Genomic DNA, 16807 nt, shown 5'->3' on the forward strand with positions numbered 1-16807 from the left:
TAAGTTATAACATATATATATAAGTATATTATACTAGATTGAAGACGTTGAGAAGACTTGTACAGGACATCCAGTATTCTCTTGTTAGCTTAGCCGCAGAAAGCTTTTCCCCTTGAAAAAATTTAAAACGTCGCATACCTACTCAAAGAAATATTAGAAAATGGTTGACGTTTCTCTTTGTTTTTGATGTCATGTTGCGCAAAGTACATACTAGGACAGGTGACATTTTGACATACGATACGTATGATTGATATCTAAAGAGTTTTAAAATAATAATGTATTATTTGGCGAAATTTTGCCGCATATGTATGAGAACTAATGTTGAATTGATAGATGTTGAAAGCCACGATGAAGATTATATTAAACTGAGTCAGAAACTAGAAGAATGCACAACAATTGTAAATATATTCAAAGTTGCTATTGACTAACTCATCTAGTTTGACCTATTGATTTTTTTGTCACAGGTTATTAGCAAAGAAAGCTTGTCCACCAAAATATGTACTCTATGCGTTAAGAAACTGAAAGTATCATATGATTTCCATAAAATGTGTAAAAAATCTTCTAAACTCTTACAAGGAATATTGTCAGAATTGATAAGTGATTCTGATAAGATTACCAATGAAATATTCACAAACTCAGAATTGACGGTAACTCTTCTACCTTTAAAGTTACCGGAGGAGGTAATACAAGATAGGGTAATAAAAAGTAATGGTACTTCTATACTGAAATCTCTTTTATCTTGTAAGAATATTTCAAGGAGAAAAACATTGGATATAGTTAAATCAAATGACTTGCAGAGAGGTGGTCTAAGAAATATAATCACATTCACCAGAAACTTTGATTTTGGATATTCAGAGTCGAAAGAATCTTCAATTAGTAAATTAGTTCAATTTTCTGAAGGTTTTTTCAAAAGGGACTTCTCAGCTTTCCAAAGAACTGTTTTATATATTATTGAAAATAGTAATTATTTAGATGAAGAAGATGAAATGTTGGATACAGTCCCTGAAGAGATAAAAGAAATACCATTTGAAGAAGTTGTTATAGAACCTGATATTAAAGTGAAAACTGAAATGTTCGAAGATTATGAGGATAATGAAAACTTCAAAAGCCCTTGTAATGAAAAAGAAGAAAAAGTGCAAATCAAAAATGAAAATGTAGAGATGGTAGATCATGATAGCCTCAACAATATAGTTTGTGATAATGAGTTTCCTTTCATTGAAGACTTGGGATATTTAAATCAATTAGATTGTCACAGGAAGTTTTCTCAAAATAGTATAAGGTGTAGAACCAGAGGGAATCCCTACATAAATCCTCATCTCAAAAAACAATTCATGCTCAGAAGTTTCCAATGTAAGGAATGCCCACGTTATTTCAAAACACCTGGATATTTAAAAGCTCACCGTGCTAAGGTCCACAATGCTCTTTATTGATGTTAGGGTTACAATGTCAATTGAAAAAAAATGATGAACTGAGAAATTTATGCAATGGAGATGTGATAATAACTAGTAAGTAATAATCAGTTTATGAGAAAAATTATTCTAGACCGTTTTATCTTCAGGTTTTTAGCTATTTATGTATAAGCTTGATATCTGAAATAGAATTGAAAAGCCAACAAGAGGAAATAATTATTTTCTCTAAATATTTATATTCCACCTATTATACAACATGGATAAAATTATTGTGGTAATATTGTTTTGTGGAGAGTAGATGTTACATTTTTTAGTATTTCTCAATCTACTGAAGTATCACATCTCCTTTGTGAAAATATCAGATTATCATTGTACTAATCCGAATTTATAAATGTTCATAGATAATATAATCTCTGAATTTTTAAAATGTTTTAACTCATTTGTAAATATACTTGGCAGATACAGTATTGAATAATGCCAAAAAAATTACTTGAATTTTTTCTGTTAAACATGATATTTTTGATATTATGGATATATTCTATTTGATTTTGTTGTGAATATTTCCTGTTTTTGAAATATGGAACTTGTTCTTTGTTTTTATATTCCCAGTATTATATGTAATTATAAAATATATAAATAATGTCTCTTTCGAACTTCAGTTAATTATACCTATCAACCTATCCTATCTATCCTTATCCTAAAAATCAATATTACCAGGTAAATTTTTCAATTTGAATCAGTTAAAAATCTCGAAAAGGAAATATCTTACGGAAATATGTTTCAAATAAATGGTTGGTGGTTTGTGATTGGAAAGTCCACTTATGCTAAAACCTCTATTTATTATCGGTTTTTGATTGCAGATTGGAACAAACAATATTTCACGATTCGTCCCAGGTGGCTCTAAAATTGATTTAAATTTTCCGTCTCAAATTACAGCATCCGATCCACTAATCATTCACAAGAAATTCTTACCTGACCATATTAATGGAACACTTCTTTTTTATTTTTATGGAATAACCACAGAATATAGACTATAGAGAAGGTTATATTTTCTGTTTTTGTGACATAACCTAGATTCAATCATTCATTGCGAATTGATAATAAATATAAAGTTAAAAGATATATACATTTAGTTTTGGTCGAATCGAATTCACTTTACCATGGATTCCGAAGATGGTCTAATGGAAAATAATATTAAATATCTCTTTAATTTGTCAGATGCTCTTCCAAATAACCTTAATGTACTAAAGTCATCGATAACGTAAGTACTCATTAAGAATGCATTTTACCTAAGGACTAAGATTTAATTAAGGATGTTTCGTTTCACTGCGACCTGATGGTCTATTGTACCTAAGAACTAACACTAATGGTTTATGCACCATTCCTAAGATCTAAGGACTAAGATTAAAACTAAGAACTACGAATTGAATGCTAACAAATCAATGAGGGCGTTTATGCATTTAACCTGAGAACTAACACTGAGACTAGAAAAATGGCCAACTTTTAACTAAGAACTGAGCTCTTAGTTAGAATAATGAAATTCGCATGTGCTGCATAGAATTTCAATATTGACGAGTACCAGTTTCTATCGTTTTATGTTCCGTTATTAGTATTAATGTTCGGTGTATGTGAAAAAAATTAAATTTTATTTTTTCACAATCAATATCAATGTCAAACATCAGTAGTATAAGTAAGTATAAAACAAATAGAAAGTAGTTTAAGCACGTGCGCTTTCCTTGACTAAGAACTAACAACGCATAAACGCCACTGAATTCTTATGTTTAGTTCTTAGGAATGGTGCATAAATCAGCCTTAACTTAAAAATTTGTTTTCATATTGTTTTGATTTTCCTTAGAATAAGAAGTCGAGTAGGTGAACTGGTACAAAAGACTTCTTTACCTGCTAAAATAACTAAAGCAACGGTTCTATGTCCAAGATGCTGTTTAAATTTCTCAGAATACCCTCCAAATATGAAATTGCAGCCAAAAAGAAAGCCTGATAGATTCACCAGAAAAATGTTGAGGAAAATTGATGCAGGCCAAAATCTAACTAGCTATCAGAAAAAGTTTAGCACCTTATTGAAAAAAAGGTCTACTGATAATACAATGGTAAGTCTAGAAAGCTGTTATTTGATCCTCCCCATCACTATTTCAATTTATAGCAGGAAGGAATTCATTACCTAATTCAATAATGAATTCTAATATTATTTGGCACATTCAATGATATCTGTTTTTTCACCCTAATTTCATCATTCAGTTCAAATTTAATTTTTCAGATACAAACATGCAATTTCTGCAATAAGGAAATAAATTTGAGGGTGACATTTCCTGTGGAAAAAATTGAAAAGAAAATAAATGAAGAAACACCAGTCCTACCAAAGAAAAAGAAAAAAGGGAAAGACAAATTTGCTGGATTGACACCAAGTGCAGTTATGTCATTAACACAAACGAAAGAAAATATTAAAAAAAATGTAATGGACATTTTACAAGAGAATAAGGAAGAACCAAAAGCGAACAATGAAATAAAGTATAATGTAATTGGAACTATTGGGGATAAGAAAAAAAAGAAGAAGTCGCAGAGAAAAAAAGAAGTAGCACCACCTGTATTATCTACAAAAATGAAAATAATGGAGAAAAAAAATAGGCAAGCTAATCTGAAACAGAAAAATAATCTGAATAATTTACTTAATAGTTCTACTAAAATTACCGCTTCAAATGTTCTTAGTAGTTTTTTGGACACTTTATGAGGTTCATTTAAAAATGATGCTAGTACATGACTTGCACAAATTCAATTAGTTCAGGATGTAAAAATATTAGAAATTAAGAAGAAAGAATGTTATATTTTTATATTTTATTGTTTTGTTATGTGGAATTATGATTGAATAATTACATAAATGAAAAAAATAAAAATCAACCAGTAGAATAATTTCTTCACATGATAATATAATATCAAGGGATCAATCCAGTGGTATTTGTTCCATTACGATCTGAAAAAAGAGTATTAATTAAAAGGATTATTTGAAGTCTGCAAGATAAAAAGGCGTTTGACTAAAATTTAACATGTAGGCAAATATTAGATTTGGTTAAATAGCTCATTAGTTACACTAGGAAAACTTAAGGTCAAATTCAACATTTTCATTTAATCATCAATTTAATATTATTTAACTCAGTGAAGAATCCAAAAGCCTTTTGTTTTTGGTGAGGAAACCATATATACATATTCAAAATCCACAAATGCAGCTTCTCAAGTATGTGAATTAAGAATGATTTATAAAAATTACGTTTCACATAAAATTTTTTTGATAGGCAACACATCAATTCTTATTTGTCGCTACAGTTAATTCATTCATTATCTTTCAATTAAATTCATCACTAATTTGCTAATTCATACTTTATTTTTTTCAACCCATTTTTTTTATTAGAGTTATTAGCTTTCCAATTGGGCCCATTGACAGACAACCTACCTTCATACATATTTCTCTATATTGTTGATCATTACAAGAGGGAGATCGTTCAGGCAGTTCTTTTCCCCTTCTTCGAAACTCTTGACTAACCTCGGCCAAGTCCAATATTGATACTGGGTCCAACTTGTGCCTGCCAATGAGCCCAACTAAATATTCGGTGTAGTGAAGCCTGGGTGTACAGAAACATGTCATTAGTAATTTTCTAAGGTAAGACACTTGAACCTGCATTTTAATGTATTAATTTCTAATATGATATAATACACAGTGCACATTATTACGTGGTTGGTCAGAATAGTTGAAGTTGAGAAGTTTTCTTCAAATTTTGGATTCTTCATTGACCAAAATTTAAAATTCAATTATTTATTTATTATTATTAATTGATCTTAAGAGCTGAGGCTATGCCTTTGTAGCTCAGAATACAAATACAAAAAATACAGATAATTCTTGTTAATACATTCAATGCAACTATAGATTTTGCCCATTTCAAATGATGTGCAGCACATGCTCCCGGGGAAACATGAGTAAAATTTTTTTCAAGCTCTATCAATCAACATGCAATGTCATGGAAATCAGGGGCATGTGTCGTGATAAAGCTCAAATCTATGAATAGTACCTGTGAGAGTCTAAATCGATACATATCTCTAGGCGTTCCATATGCATTTGGAGGCAACTTTTTTGCTGCTCTTCTCACAACTGTTTCTAAATCGTCTGCTGTTAATAAATGTATCGGATCTACTTTGTTTTTTCTTATTACATAACAAAGATATTCGATATAGTGCATCCTAAAATAATTTAAGATGTGATCATAATATGGTAAGATATCACAAAACGAAAGTTCATCTATAATTATTGATTTTTTGACTGAACTGAAGTCCTGTGACGTCCAAGGCTTAAAAATACTGACCAACATAATTTTTCTATTAGTGTTTAGACTATTATTTTTACTAGGTTTGTTCCTCTTTAATAATAGAAAAAATATCCATGAGACAACATTGTACACAAAGGATGAGCTCCATGAATGTAACGTTTTGAAATTTATAATTACCTGCACAATCCAGCTTGCCCAGCTAACACTTCATTATTGCAAACAGTGTCTATTAGACCATTGGGAGTTTCTCTTTGAAGTGGTATGCAGCATTTTAACCTCGACGCTGGATCTTCTCTGTTCGATTTGATTTCAGTATCGAATGGAATCTTGTGATCCTTTAAAGGAAATTTTTATCGTGAGAAGGAAAAACAGAGTGGATGCAACATATGCTACATCTGATCTTCTGATGAAAGGGCGGTAATTTCGACAATTGTCCAATTATTTTTGTGACACAAACGTCTTTTATATTTATCCTTGAAATTTCTGTGCCTAACAAATGAATTCGTATCAAAGGGTACGAATAAGATGTCTAAAAACATGGTGAATGCACTCCTCAATTTTTGAATGGGAAATGGAATGGCATTCGACCAAATTGAAAATATTAGTTTTAGTTCGTGGCGGCGCCGCAATGTCATACTTGTCAGTTCGATTTTTTCCGTTGATTTTGATTGGATACATTAATTAAAACCCGATACTGACCAATCAAAAGCGATGTGTAACCGAGTATGATCGTGCAAAGTCGTGAAACAAAACACGAAACGTTTACTGGAATGAATTCAAATATTTGAAATAGAGAGAGAGTTTATTGGTATTTCAATTACAAGAATTGCATCCATAGATCATAACTATAATGAAAGATATACATATATAGGTCCTTAATGACACAAAACTAATAAATAATAAATAACAAGAATCTAAATTTGTTGATAGCGCTACCTACAGTTGACATAACGGAGCTTGACTAATATTCTCAAAATTGGCAAAACAAAAACTAATCAGTCCATACACCTGGTTTTTAGACATCTTAGGTACGAATCATAATAATTTTTGATCCCATATTCGAGAATTTTCATTTCAGACCATTCTGAACAAATTTGGATTCATTCTGTCGGTCTATGTGTCACCGAATCTTTGTAACGACCTCATAACTTCTACAACTTTCATCCTATTTTAATGAAATTTGGTAAAGATATTCTGTCTGATACACATTTCAAATGCATAGATATAGCGTTGAGCATGCAAGTGGGATCATCTCCATATCTCGCGTTTCACTGGTCCTATATTTTATCATGGAAGGACTCCGCACATTTAGTTAGGAAAATGGGTTCCCTTGAATTTGGGTGAATTTTTGATATATTGTAGTTCTTGATGGGATAGAAATTGGATATTGGACACCCAAAACTTGACTGAGAAAAAGTCTTCCTCAGTTATATCAGGACCGCCATCAATAATTTTTCATACACTGCTCCACACTGTCTATGAAATGAATACAAATTCCAAGATATTCATACATCTTTTCATTCTACAAGATAATACCAGGATAATTCACATTTTCGAGAAAATTTTTTGAAGAGAGAATATATTTTGTATCTCATTTCATAGCCAGTGTGGAACAGTGTATGGCGGTGTCTAATATAACTGAAGAAGATCATTTCTCAGTTGGGTTCTTGGCGCCGAACATTCAAATTTCATCAAATCATAAAAGAGAGTTCTCTGATGAGCAGGAAAAATCCATTTTCATATCTCGAAAACTGTCTATTTTTGAGCTTTATGACTAAAGACATTTTTGATTAACCCATTAAGAACTAAAACATATCAAAATTGAGCCAAATTCACTGAGGCAGATTTTCGTGTAGGGGCAAAAATGATTCCATAGAAAATTTGGCTCTTCCGAATATGATGACATTGTGATGAAATGATTGAGCGATATGTTCTGAGAACGAACGCTCAAAAATAATACCCACCTTGAGAAGTTTCTGCAGTTCTTGCGGCTCTTTGTCCCTCAAATAAAAGAGGCAGTTTCTGGGATGGTGCGCGTGAAGGCCCAACTTTCCGCAGTAGGCGCTTAGTCCGCATTTTGCGCCCATCATGAATGGCTTTCCGCACCCGTAACAAAACTCGTGTTTGCACTGGGTGCATGTGAAATGCATGCAGCCTCCCTTGGCCAGCGAGTACTTGAACTTGCACTTGGGACAATCTATGCCATTCTCTTGCAGATGTTTAGTCACGCCAGATTGCTGGTTTTCGGGGTCATTTGCCTCCTTCCACTCGGCGAACTTCTCACAGGAGATGCCCTCGTGTTGTTTCTCCCACTGAAAGAACACCGCAAATTTTTCAATAACGCATGTCTCAAAAAGTTTATCACAAAGGACCAGGCACCCGAATGTATGAAAAATGGTTAGCGGTTCTTTTCAAATATTAGCATTGTTTTTTGTACACATTTATGCCTTTGATAATAAAGGCTTATCAGAAGACTCTGGTCACGTTGATTCCCAGTTATGTATATGGTGTTCAAAGTAGATGAAACTTTTGAAGCAGAACACATATTTGAATATTTTTTTGGTGCATTGTAGCTGAAATGGCTATTCCCCATTGATCGCTAAAGTTTTTCAATTTTTTAGGGGTATTTATCGTCTTTACTTGAGTTACAGGAGGAAAACATAGCTGCTTAGCTGTTTTACTTATACATATCTTATACCTCGGAATTTTTCGATTACGACGTCATTAAAGTCTATAGGGCAGTGGTTTATTAAGTCTAAGATGCATCTTAATGAAGTCACTGTACTTTCGACTGTATGAGAAACATTCAAAATGTCAAGTCCTTCAATGATTTATCACTTCATAGACAGTTCAAGTTACGAAATCGATGCATTGTAAAAGCTTAAAAATTGGAGCTTGAAAAAAGTGTTATAATTTAGTTCGGCATAGATGACTAAAGCTCAAATGGTTCAACTTTTTGAAAAACAAATGTTTTAAAGTAGAACGATATATCGCCCAATAGCAAAAGTGAAAGGCAAAGGCCAAGACTTAAGTGGACATAGAGCAAATCAGTTAATCGAAAATGCAAAAATTAAAATTGGAAAGTCATTAAGAAAACTATCATGGCCTTACGATGATTGCAAGAATATAAGAGATATAAAGAACTGAAGAGAAGAGTTGTTTAATATCATAAAGAGAAAGAAATGTCCAAAATATATGGTAATCAGGAAAAATGGTTTAAATATAAAAGTGTTTCATTTTAAGGGAGGAATTAATGTACAACTTTGGGACTCACTCTGTATAAATGTACTCACCAAACGTCTGCATTCAGCACAAGTTACAGCTTTACAGTCTGGACACATCAGCCTTTTCTGCCTAGGATTTGCGAAAAAACCAGAAGAGCACTGCAAAACATCGAATTTAATATTCTGCTATTTTGAGAATATTATTCTCTCTTATTCTGACCTGAGCACACCACTTAAAATTGGGATCCTGCATAAGAGTCCTGTCTCTCAACTTCTGTTGAAATAATTCGTGGACCTGCGTTTCCAAGATCCCTTTCAACAGTATGTCCAAGTTCGAGAAGTAATCCGAAAGTTCGTCCTCTGATAATTCCGTGCTGGTCAATTCAGGATGTTTGCAGAAAGGACATGTACAATCCATGATGCTTCGGTCGGTTACTTGAATCGTGAAATAGTTTTTCGCGCAGTCGAAACAGCATCTATGCACGCATTTTAACATAGATACAATCTGTCAAATAATGGTAAGTTGATTAAATCATAACAAAGATTACACTGAAAGATATATCGTTATGAATATGAATCAATGAATTATTTAAGCAGAAATGTTGACAAAAAAAATGAGAAACGTTGTTCTATAGAAGAAATATAAAAAAAAGGAAAATATGACAAAACTGCATTACTTTATTCATGGGGTACTTTCCAGCACAGAGTTCGCATTCTTGCTGAAGATAGGCAATAGCTGCATCCAAACTGCTGCAATCTTTCACAGCCTCCAGCGCTTCCTCCGTTGAAAACTTCAGTCCAATGAGGTTGGCAGCTAGCTCCGCCTCTTGATAGCTTGTAACCTGTCCCTCTGCTAAAAATCTTCTAGCCTGTCGCTAAATAAGGGAGAAACATAGAGTTACTTGTATAACATTCAATGAAAAACTATATTTAATCGCCAGAAATGATATTCATCGTCTCCTGTATTATAAAGGTTAAAATAAATCTGAAGCAGTCCCTTCCCTTATAGACCTACTCTTACCTCTCTCTCCTCACTCTCAGTTGGCTGTCTGAATTCCACCTGTAAATTAGTATTTAAGATCTCCATCTTCGTCAATCTTTCATCTATAACATCCTCCTCCACTTCCGGTTCTTCTACCGCTTCTTCAGACTCGCAAGTATCGTCAAGATACATATGACTTGGCTTGTAATCGTCGCTCTGCTGGCTAATATTACTGGTCAGTTCCTCCACCCTTGCGCTTATTTCCGACAGATTGAAATCTAACTTCTCGTTGAGCCTGTTGAACTTTTCTTCGAACTGATCGTATTCCTCCGACGTGGGCTGATGGGCAGACTCGTAATCCTCGTCTTCGAATTCTTCGTAATTGTCACCGTCCGAATATTCCAGCAAGTCCTCGACGTTGCTGTCGGATACTGAAGAATCACTGTCGTTATCCAAGGATTTCGTGTAGGAATACTGTTTGGAGCTGGTAGACTCGAAAGAGCTCATCTTGTTTGAAGCGAAGCTTTGCCTCTGTCTGTGCTTATCCTTTTGAGATTCTGGTTTGTTAGCTTTCACGTCGTTAGGGGTCAAACTTCTGGCTCTTGATACTTGTACACTATCCTTAGCTGAACTATCTTTTGGTTCGCTTTTAGAAGTCCTCAATGGTTTACTGTTGCTTGTGGTGGTATTTGAAGTTGTTTTCACAGGAATCTTACTTACATTACTCTCTTTTTCCTGTTTGGTTTCAGCTTTTGGTATTGAATTCTGTCTAGTTGCTATTGGTATTTTCGATTTTTTAGGTACCGGTATGAGCGAATTCTGGCTAGACCCTGGACTTTTTGGTGTTGTTTGTTTCTTTGATTTATCATTAACATCTATGTTTGATTCACTCCGAGTAGACGTGAATGTTTGAAGTTGTTTTTCTGAAATCATTTCTATCGGCAAACATGATTTTTCGTCGTCCACTAGATCAGGAGTTTCACCAGCTTGTATCCTGGCTAAATTTCCAACTTTAACATTAACGCTGAGATTGTTTTTTCTTCGGAAGCCTTTTTTCCTTTTCAAACTCGAAGTTTTTTCAGGTGTGTCATTTTGAATCAAATTTTCTCCATCCAAGTTAGGTATTTGTTCTGCATTTTTTGTCAATGTTGACACAGTTCCTTCATTTGCAGATTTACCTTCAAGATTGTTTTTTAATTCACTATTTATAACACAATCCTTACACTCGTTCATATGTTGATTTATATCACTATCACAATCATTAATTTCTGAGCATTTTATCTCTGCTTTCTCGTCGTTCGTTTTTTCACCTATAACAGGATTGTGTTCAGGTATTCTTTCTATATTTTTTGTTTGGGTGTCATTTATTTCGGAACTCGACTCGTCTTCTGAAGAATTGTTCATACATGACAAGGAAGATTTTCTGACGGAACTTTTTGATTTCTTTTTAGGTCTAATAGGACGTCTTGTTCGAACACTAGGCAATTTTAGTTTTAAAAAGCGTCTATATTTCAAAGCTGTATCTTTCTCCACATTTCCATTTTGAGGTGCTTCAATTGAATCATTTGTAGATGGCTCTTGAACTCTAATGTCGTTTTGATCAACCTTTGGATTATATTCTTTAGTTTTGTTTTCTTCATTGGCCTCCATTCCCTCAGCAGTACTATTAACCGATACTTTTACTGAAGAGATGTCCAACTTACCAATACTTTCTTGTTTTTTTAACGGTTTTGGATCATTTTCGGATGTCTTATTAGTAAATGTTTCGATATCTTTTTTAGAAGAATCCTGAACAGGAACTTCAGCGATTTTCTCTTCTGAAATTATTGGGTTGATGTTTTCATTTCCTGATTTATTTTCAAATTGAGCTTGATCCTTCGTCATTTCGATGTTAGTTCTATCATTTTCATTATGAATATTCGTGCTTGCTGTAACTGATTCTTGGAAATTGCTTTTTGCAGAAGGTGCTGCGATTTTATCATCTCTCTTTGAGCCTTGTTCTGTAATTAATCCATGCGGATCATTTTGCTTTGAGGTTTCAATAACTTCATTTTCGTTTTTTGGAGAAGTTTCAGGCATTTTATCATCTTTACTTGTGTCTTTTTTTCTCATTGATGTATCTAAATCATTATTCTCAGACTTTGCATCAATTATTTTTTCTTTTCTTGTGTCTGTTTCCATTATTGATCCATATGAGTTGTTCTTTTCAAGAAGTTTATCTTCTCTTTTTGTGTCTATTGGATCTTCATTTTTTTGAATTATAATTGAAGAAGTAACTATTGTAGAATAATTTTGAGGGAGTTGTACTTTTATTCCACCCTTAAGAGAATTTCTTTTTGAATTAGAAATTCCATCATGGGTCTCCTGACTTTCTTCCATAACTACATTATTATTTTGTAGATCATCAACATTCTGCATTCCTAAGAGAGAACCTGCAGTTATATATGATATCTTCTCGTCTGCATTATTAGAACTTATGGACGGATCCGACAATGGTTGTTGATTTATTTTGTCTTCAATTCCAATAGCAGGAGTTTTCAATTCACTTGAGTAATCTTCTTGGAAATCATTTTTAAGTACTATTCCAGTTAAGCTTTCCATAAATTCTTCTTCGGATCTTTCCTTATTCTGACCACTATGATCTGTGTTGTTTTTCAGAACAATATTCAGAGTACTGACGCTCGTTTTTTGAACAGGCATCTGGTCAAAGTAACGATCATTTCCCAACTCTAAAATATTTTCTACAGCGTCTGAGAACTCTTCATTGATATTATCATCTTCAGAAGCATCGGATTCTGTTTCAGAATCAGGTTTTTTTTCTTGATCTACATCTTCATTGGGACTGTCTAAAACTTGTATAACGGTACTGCTTTTCTCAACGTAAATCTTGTTATTATTTGCGTTTTTTCTTGTTCCGAACAAATCGTAATCTTTGAAATTTTCCGAACCTTCCTTATTTGCTGTAGATTCTCTACCTCGTATTTCTTTTTCCATATTGTCGTTGAATTCGTTGAGGTCCAATAAGTTTCTAGTGATTTCTGTTTCGAGAAGGGCTATTTCTTCTGTGAGGTTTGTCGATGAATTGGAATGTTCGTTGCTCGTCGAAGGGGAGATACTTATATCTTGTAGAGCTGTACTTACTTGTGAGGAGGCTAGGGATGGTTTTATGGCTAAAAGGTCGGATAGAGAACTCACCGCTGTTTCTGCTGGTTTATTTTCTTTTGCCAAAGGAACCAAATCTGAAACGGGAATGGCTAGAGGTCATTCAAGAATTTTTTTATTTAATACATATCTGAAAACATTTTTAGAGTATTTAACTCACCTTCACCCCTCATATTTTCTAGTAGAACCCCCTCGTTACCTGAGTCATTATCAGTGCCTACAGGTGGACCCCAAATCCTCATCAAAAACGGCTTCAATTGTGTCTTATTTAGCTCATTGTAGGCCACTTCCAGATCTCCATGATTAGCAGTCAAAACAGTGACTATGTCCTCTCTGCTGTAATCTCCTCGAGAGGCTATGTCTGCATACTGGAAGAAAAAGTTTATTTTTCGAAAATGTAGGTATATCTATTTTTCGATGCAACAAAATTACGGTAGAATATTGAATCAGTCAGGAGGATTTGAAAGCGCTATTAATCATGCGCCAATTGCACCTTTGGAGATCACAGACCAGTATTTGGGTATATATGGTACCCAAGGACGCAATGGGCGCATGCATGATGAATGCTTAAAATGCGCATTCGCACATCAAATGTATCGTGGAAATTTTGAGTATCTAGGACTTTTCCAAAATTATCGTGTCTAAGGCCGGTAGAACAAGCAGAATTAAATTTGACCACAAATTTTCCACCAGTCAAGCCAAGCTGATTTTTTGCAGATCAAAATCATAAAATTATAGATATTGCGAGAAAATTGTATATCTACTGGAACGAGCACTTGCAAACTTTTTAGTAGGTATGTTATTAACTGGCTGAAGGCTGCTTACCTTTTTCTGCCTCTGCTCCACACATTCTGTTACAGCGGGCCATAATACACCCTTATGGAGGATCAAGGCTTCACGAGCTTCCTTTTCAGAAATGGTTCCGATTATATTCATTGGCATCTCCCTGCCCATTTGTGTGGCAAGGGTTACTACGCTGGTTATGGTAGTGCGCCAATTCTGTTTCAGCCATTCTATGGGATTCGAGTCTTTGCATTGGTTCAGTGCGATTTGCACTTCGTCTGCGCTGAATTTGTACTGTTCAGCTTCCTGCAAAAAATATAGCATTATATTAACGAAAAAATTTGGGGAAAGGATTGATAAAATTATCCTGACAATTGCATATCTCTATGTAAATTTCTGCAACTCATTCTTCATCAACACAACATAGCCTAACCAAACTCACCCTCAAGAGCTTCACTAATTCCATGCCTTGAGATTTGTAAGTATCGTGGCGATGAATTACATTGTCTGGACCATACTCGGATCTACTCTCTTTCGAATAAGGTTTGGAACCATCCTATAAATAATTATTCATACAATACAGACAAACAGTATAAACTGGAGTTCAATGAAAATGAAATTGCAGATTCCAATAAAACAAGCACTCTAAAAATCAAAGCCCTTCACAGCCAATAAATAATAGGAAAAAAAGACAAAACACGTTATATGCACACCATGTAAATATCCCTCGAGGATTTTCTGCGAACTTCTGGTCTTCTCACATCAGATAAAGAAGATCTTCGGGAGGCAAAAGGCCTTCTCTCTCTCGGAGAGTTTCTTTCAAAATAAACGTTATCAGGGTAATCAAATGGGGAAGGACTGTGTTCCCTACTTCCCGGTAGACTCTGAAAAAGAGACGATTCACATTAACAACCTCCTCAAAAAAAACCAATAATATTTCATAAAAATATTCCCTGAAGTGGGATAAAATTTACGAGTGAGTCGAGTACATTCTTTGAAATATTGCACTAAACCCTTTGTGAATGAGGTATAATATATCTCAAAGAAATCACACCAAACGGTATTATTCAGTACAGCTTACTCAGACCTGTATTATTTATGACTTAGCTACTGAATAATTAATAATATTTATCTTACTTGAGAATCTGTGGTGAACGAATGTCTGCTAGAAGACCTGTACAGGGACCACTGTGACCCTTTTCTCGAAGAATCGTGTAGTGAGCGAGACCTTTGTGAATTTCTTTTGAAATTGCGGCTTGAAGGTCTGCTCCTGCCCACCCTGTTGTTATCCAAAGGAACATCTTCATATGTCTGGAAGGATAAAATGAAAAAACTTCTCCCATTGAAAAATTATAATATTTACTTGTGTGGAAGCACTTTGTGGTGGTGGGGATGTCCCAGTGGAGGTACTCATCATTTTTACTCCAGAGTCACTTTCACTATTTTTAAAAGTCGATTGTCCTTTCACATTATCTGAAGTTTGTGAAACTGCCTCACTAAGTGAAACTTTACTTTCTACTTCTTGTTCTTTATCAATATTGATATCAAGTTTCGGCACATCCACTTTCGTTGAATGGCTTTTTCTTTCCACTTCACTCTCACTGGTCGATACTTTGGTATCTTCTCCTGCGAAAACAGGAAAAGAACATGGTTAACTAACACTAAAACACAACAAATAACTAAATGAACACCGATGAACAACAGCACAATGGAGGTATAAAAATGTAGTGTGGTAATCTACTATTTGGTTTGGAAGGTAGAAAATTTGGTGCCTGGCCAAAAAGATATCTTCCTACCTTTCTTCAGGTCCATCTCTTTCTTTATCTCATCTTTGGGCAGTTTTAAATTTCCAAGTTTGTTCATCAGAGACTCTGTCTCGCTACAGTCCCGACTATAGTTGTCCGAAGATCCGCTAGTTTGCATCTTGCGTTCTTTCTTTTTCGACTTCTGGGTTGGTAAGTTTTTGGGAGAAAGGAAGTTGAAATTTGGATCCTCTGGCTGCTCCACGATTTTAGCAGCTTCAGTTCTTGTTTTGCAACAAATCGAGCAGACCTTCGTATCGAAATCATTGACGAAAGTGCAATGTTCGCATTCCCAAGAGTTATTTTCAACCTTCATCTTCACTACTGGTTTCTCTGGTACTACTTCTTCAGCAGATGAAACCTCGTCTATCACGTCTCTCTGGTTTTCAGGTTGGTATTCGTCGTCACTGTCACTGGTTTCCGCTACACTCCGACGTGCCCTGTTCAGCGACATCCTGTCCACCAAATCTATTGTGTTCCTTCGTTGGACCTCCCTAGGTGCTGACATGGGGTCCCTCAAGGACCTCTTCCTATCTGTAAATCTACCGCCGGTGCTCTTCCTCTCGCTCCTGTCGTGATAACTGAAAGTTGATCTCCTGTCGTCTTCGTCTTCAGAATCACTATGTTTGTATTTTCTCCTGCTCTTCCTGCTCATAGTGGACTTCCGTGATTTGATGCTTTGAGTTGGAGAAGCAGGTCTGGATTGATTGTGATGCACTTGATTCATGGGCATCGGATATGGGTACATAGCGGATGGAGGTGGTCCGTGCCAAGTACCCATCCACATGGGATTCATGGGGTAAGCTCCCGGTACCATGTTCAAGCTCATATTACTGCCGGTTCTGTGAGGCTCGACCCATGGGCCCCACTGTTCTGGCATTGGACCTTGACAACAAGGTGGGTAGTTCAAGTGGGCAGTTGAATGTGCCTGTTGAGTAAGATTAGTTGGAGTTTGGATTACCTTTGGAAATTTTAGCTCCTGCAGATATCGATTAGATTTTTGTGTCCGTAGAGAAATAATTTGATCTTCCCTCATTATGAATTTGATGTTTCATTTATATATATAATCTACACCCATTTCACCTTTCAGTGTTTGGATATGTTTCATTTGATA

At 34.8% G+C, this 16807-nt stretch overlaps 2 protein-coding genes across 6 annotated transcripts in view; one reads left to right on the top strand and one right to left on the bottom strand.

Annotated features, from left to right (window-relative positions):
- LOC123678286 lies at positions 1-4322 on the top strand. Of its 2 annotated transcripts, XM_045615261.1 has the most exons (5): positions 2-398; positions 465-1505; positions 1559-2670; positions 3265-3517; positions 3685-4322. In XM_045615261.1, the coding sequence occupies exons 1-2, from the start codon at positions 276-278 to the stop codon at positions 1428-1430; spliced, it is 1089 nt and encodes a 362-aa protein (XP_045471217.1). In that variant the 5' UTR covers positions 2-275; the 3' UTR covers positions 1431-1505; positions 1559-2670; positions 3265-3517; positions 3685-4322. The 2 variants fall into 2 exon arrangements, with proteins under 2 accessions (XP_045471218.1, XP_045471217.1); XM_045615262.1 differs by having other exon boundaries at positions 1-398; positions 465-2670.
- LOC123678284 (E3 ubiquitin-protein ligase lubel) overlaps positions 4245-16807 on the bottom strand; it is a 26384-nt gene continuing 13821 nt past the window's right edge. The window contains exons 9-23 of one of the 4 annotated variants that reach the window (XM_045615257.1): positions 15688-16621; positions 15255-15517; positions 15029-15202; positions 14605-14775; positions 14334-14447; positions 13934-14197; positions 13269-13476; positions 9986-13200; positions 9642-9839; positions 9185-9469; positions 9034-9123; positions 7705-8052; positions 5918-6075; positions 5486-5654; positions 4245-4395 (exon numbers count right to left, since the gene is read on the bottom strand). In XM_045615257.1, the coding sequence (XP_045471213.1) occupies positions 4366-4395; positions 5486-5654; positions 5918-6075; positions 7705-8052; positions 9034-9123; positions 9185-9469; positions 9642-9839; positions 9986-13200; positions 13269-13476; positions 13934-14197; positions 14334-14447; positions 14605-14775; positions 15029-15202; positions 15255-15517; positions 15688-16621 (6621 nt within the window). In that variant the 3' untranslated portion in view covers positions 4245-4365. Of the gene's footprint in view, positions 4396-4872; positions 5042-5485; positions 5655-5917; positions 6076-7704; positions 8053-9033; positions 9124-9184; positions 9470-9641; positions 9840-9985; positions 13201-13268; positions 13477-13933; positions 14198-14333; positions 14448-14604; positions 14776-15028; positions 15203-15254; positions 15518-15687; positions 16622-16807 lie in introns of all 4 variants that reach the window. The other 3 variants (XM_045615258.1, XM_045615256.1, XM_045615259.1) reach the window with 3 other exon arrangements.

The sequence above is a fragment of the Harmonia axyridis genome, chromosome 4 (genome assembly GCF_914767665.1).
Source record: "Harmonia axyridis chromosome 4, icHarAxyr1.1, whole genome shotgun sequence".
NCBI lineage: Eukaryota > Metazoa > Arthropoda > Insecta > Coleoptera > Coccinellidae > Harmonia > Harmonia axyridis.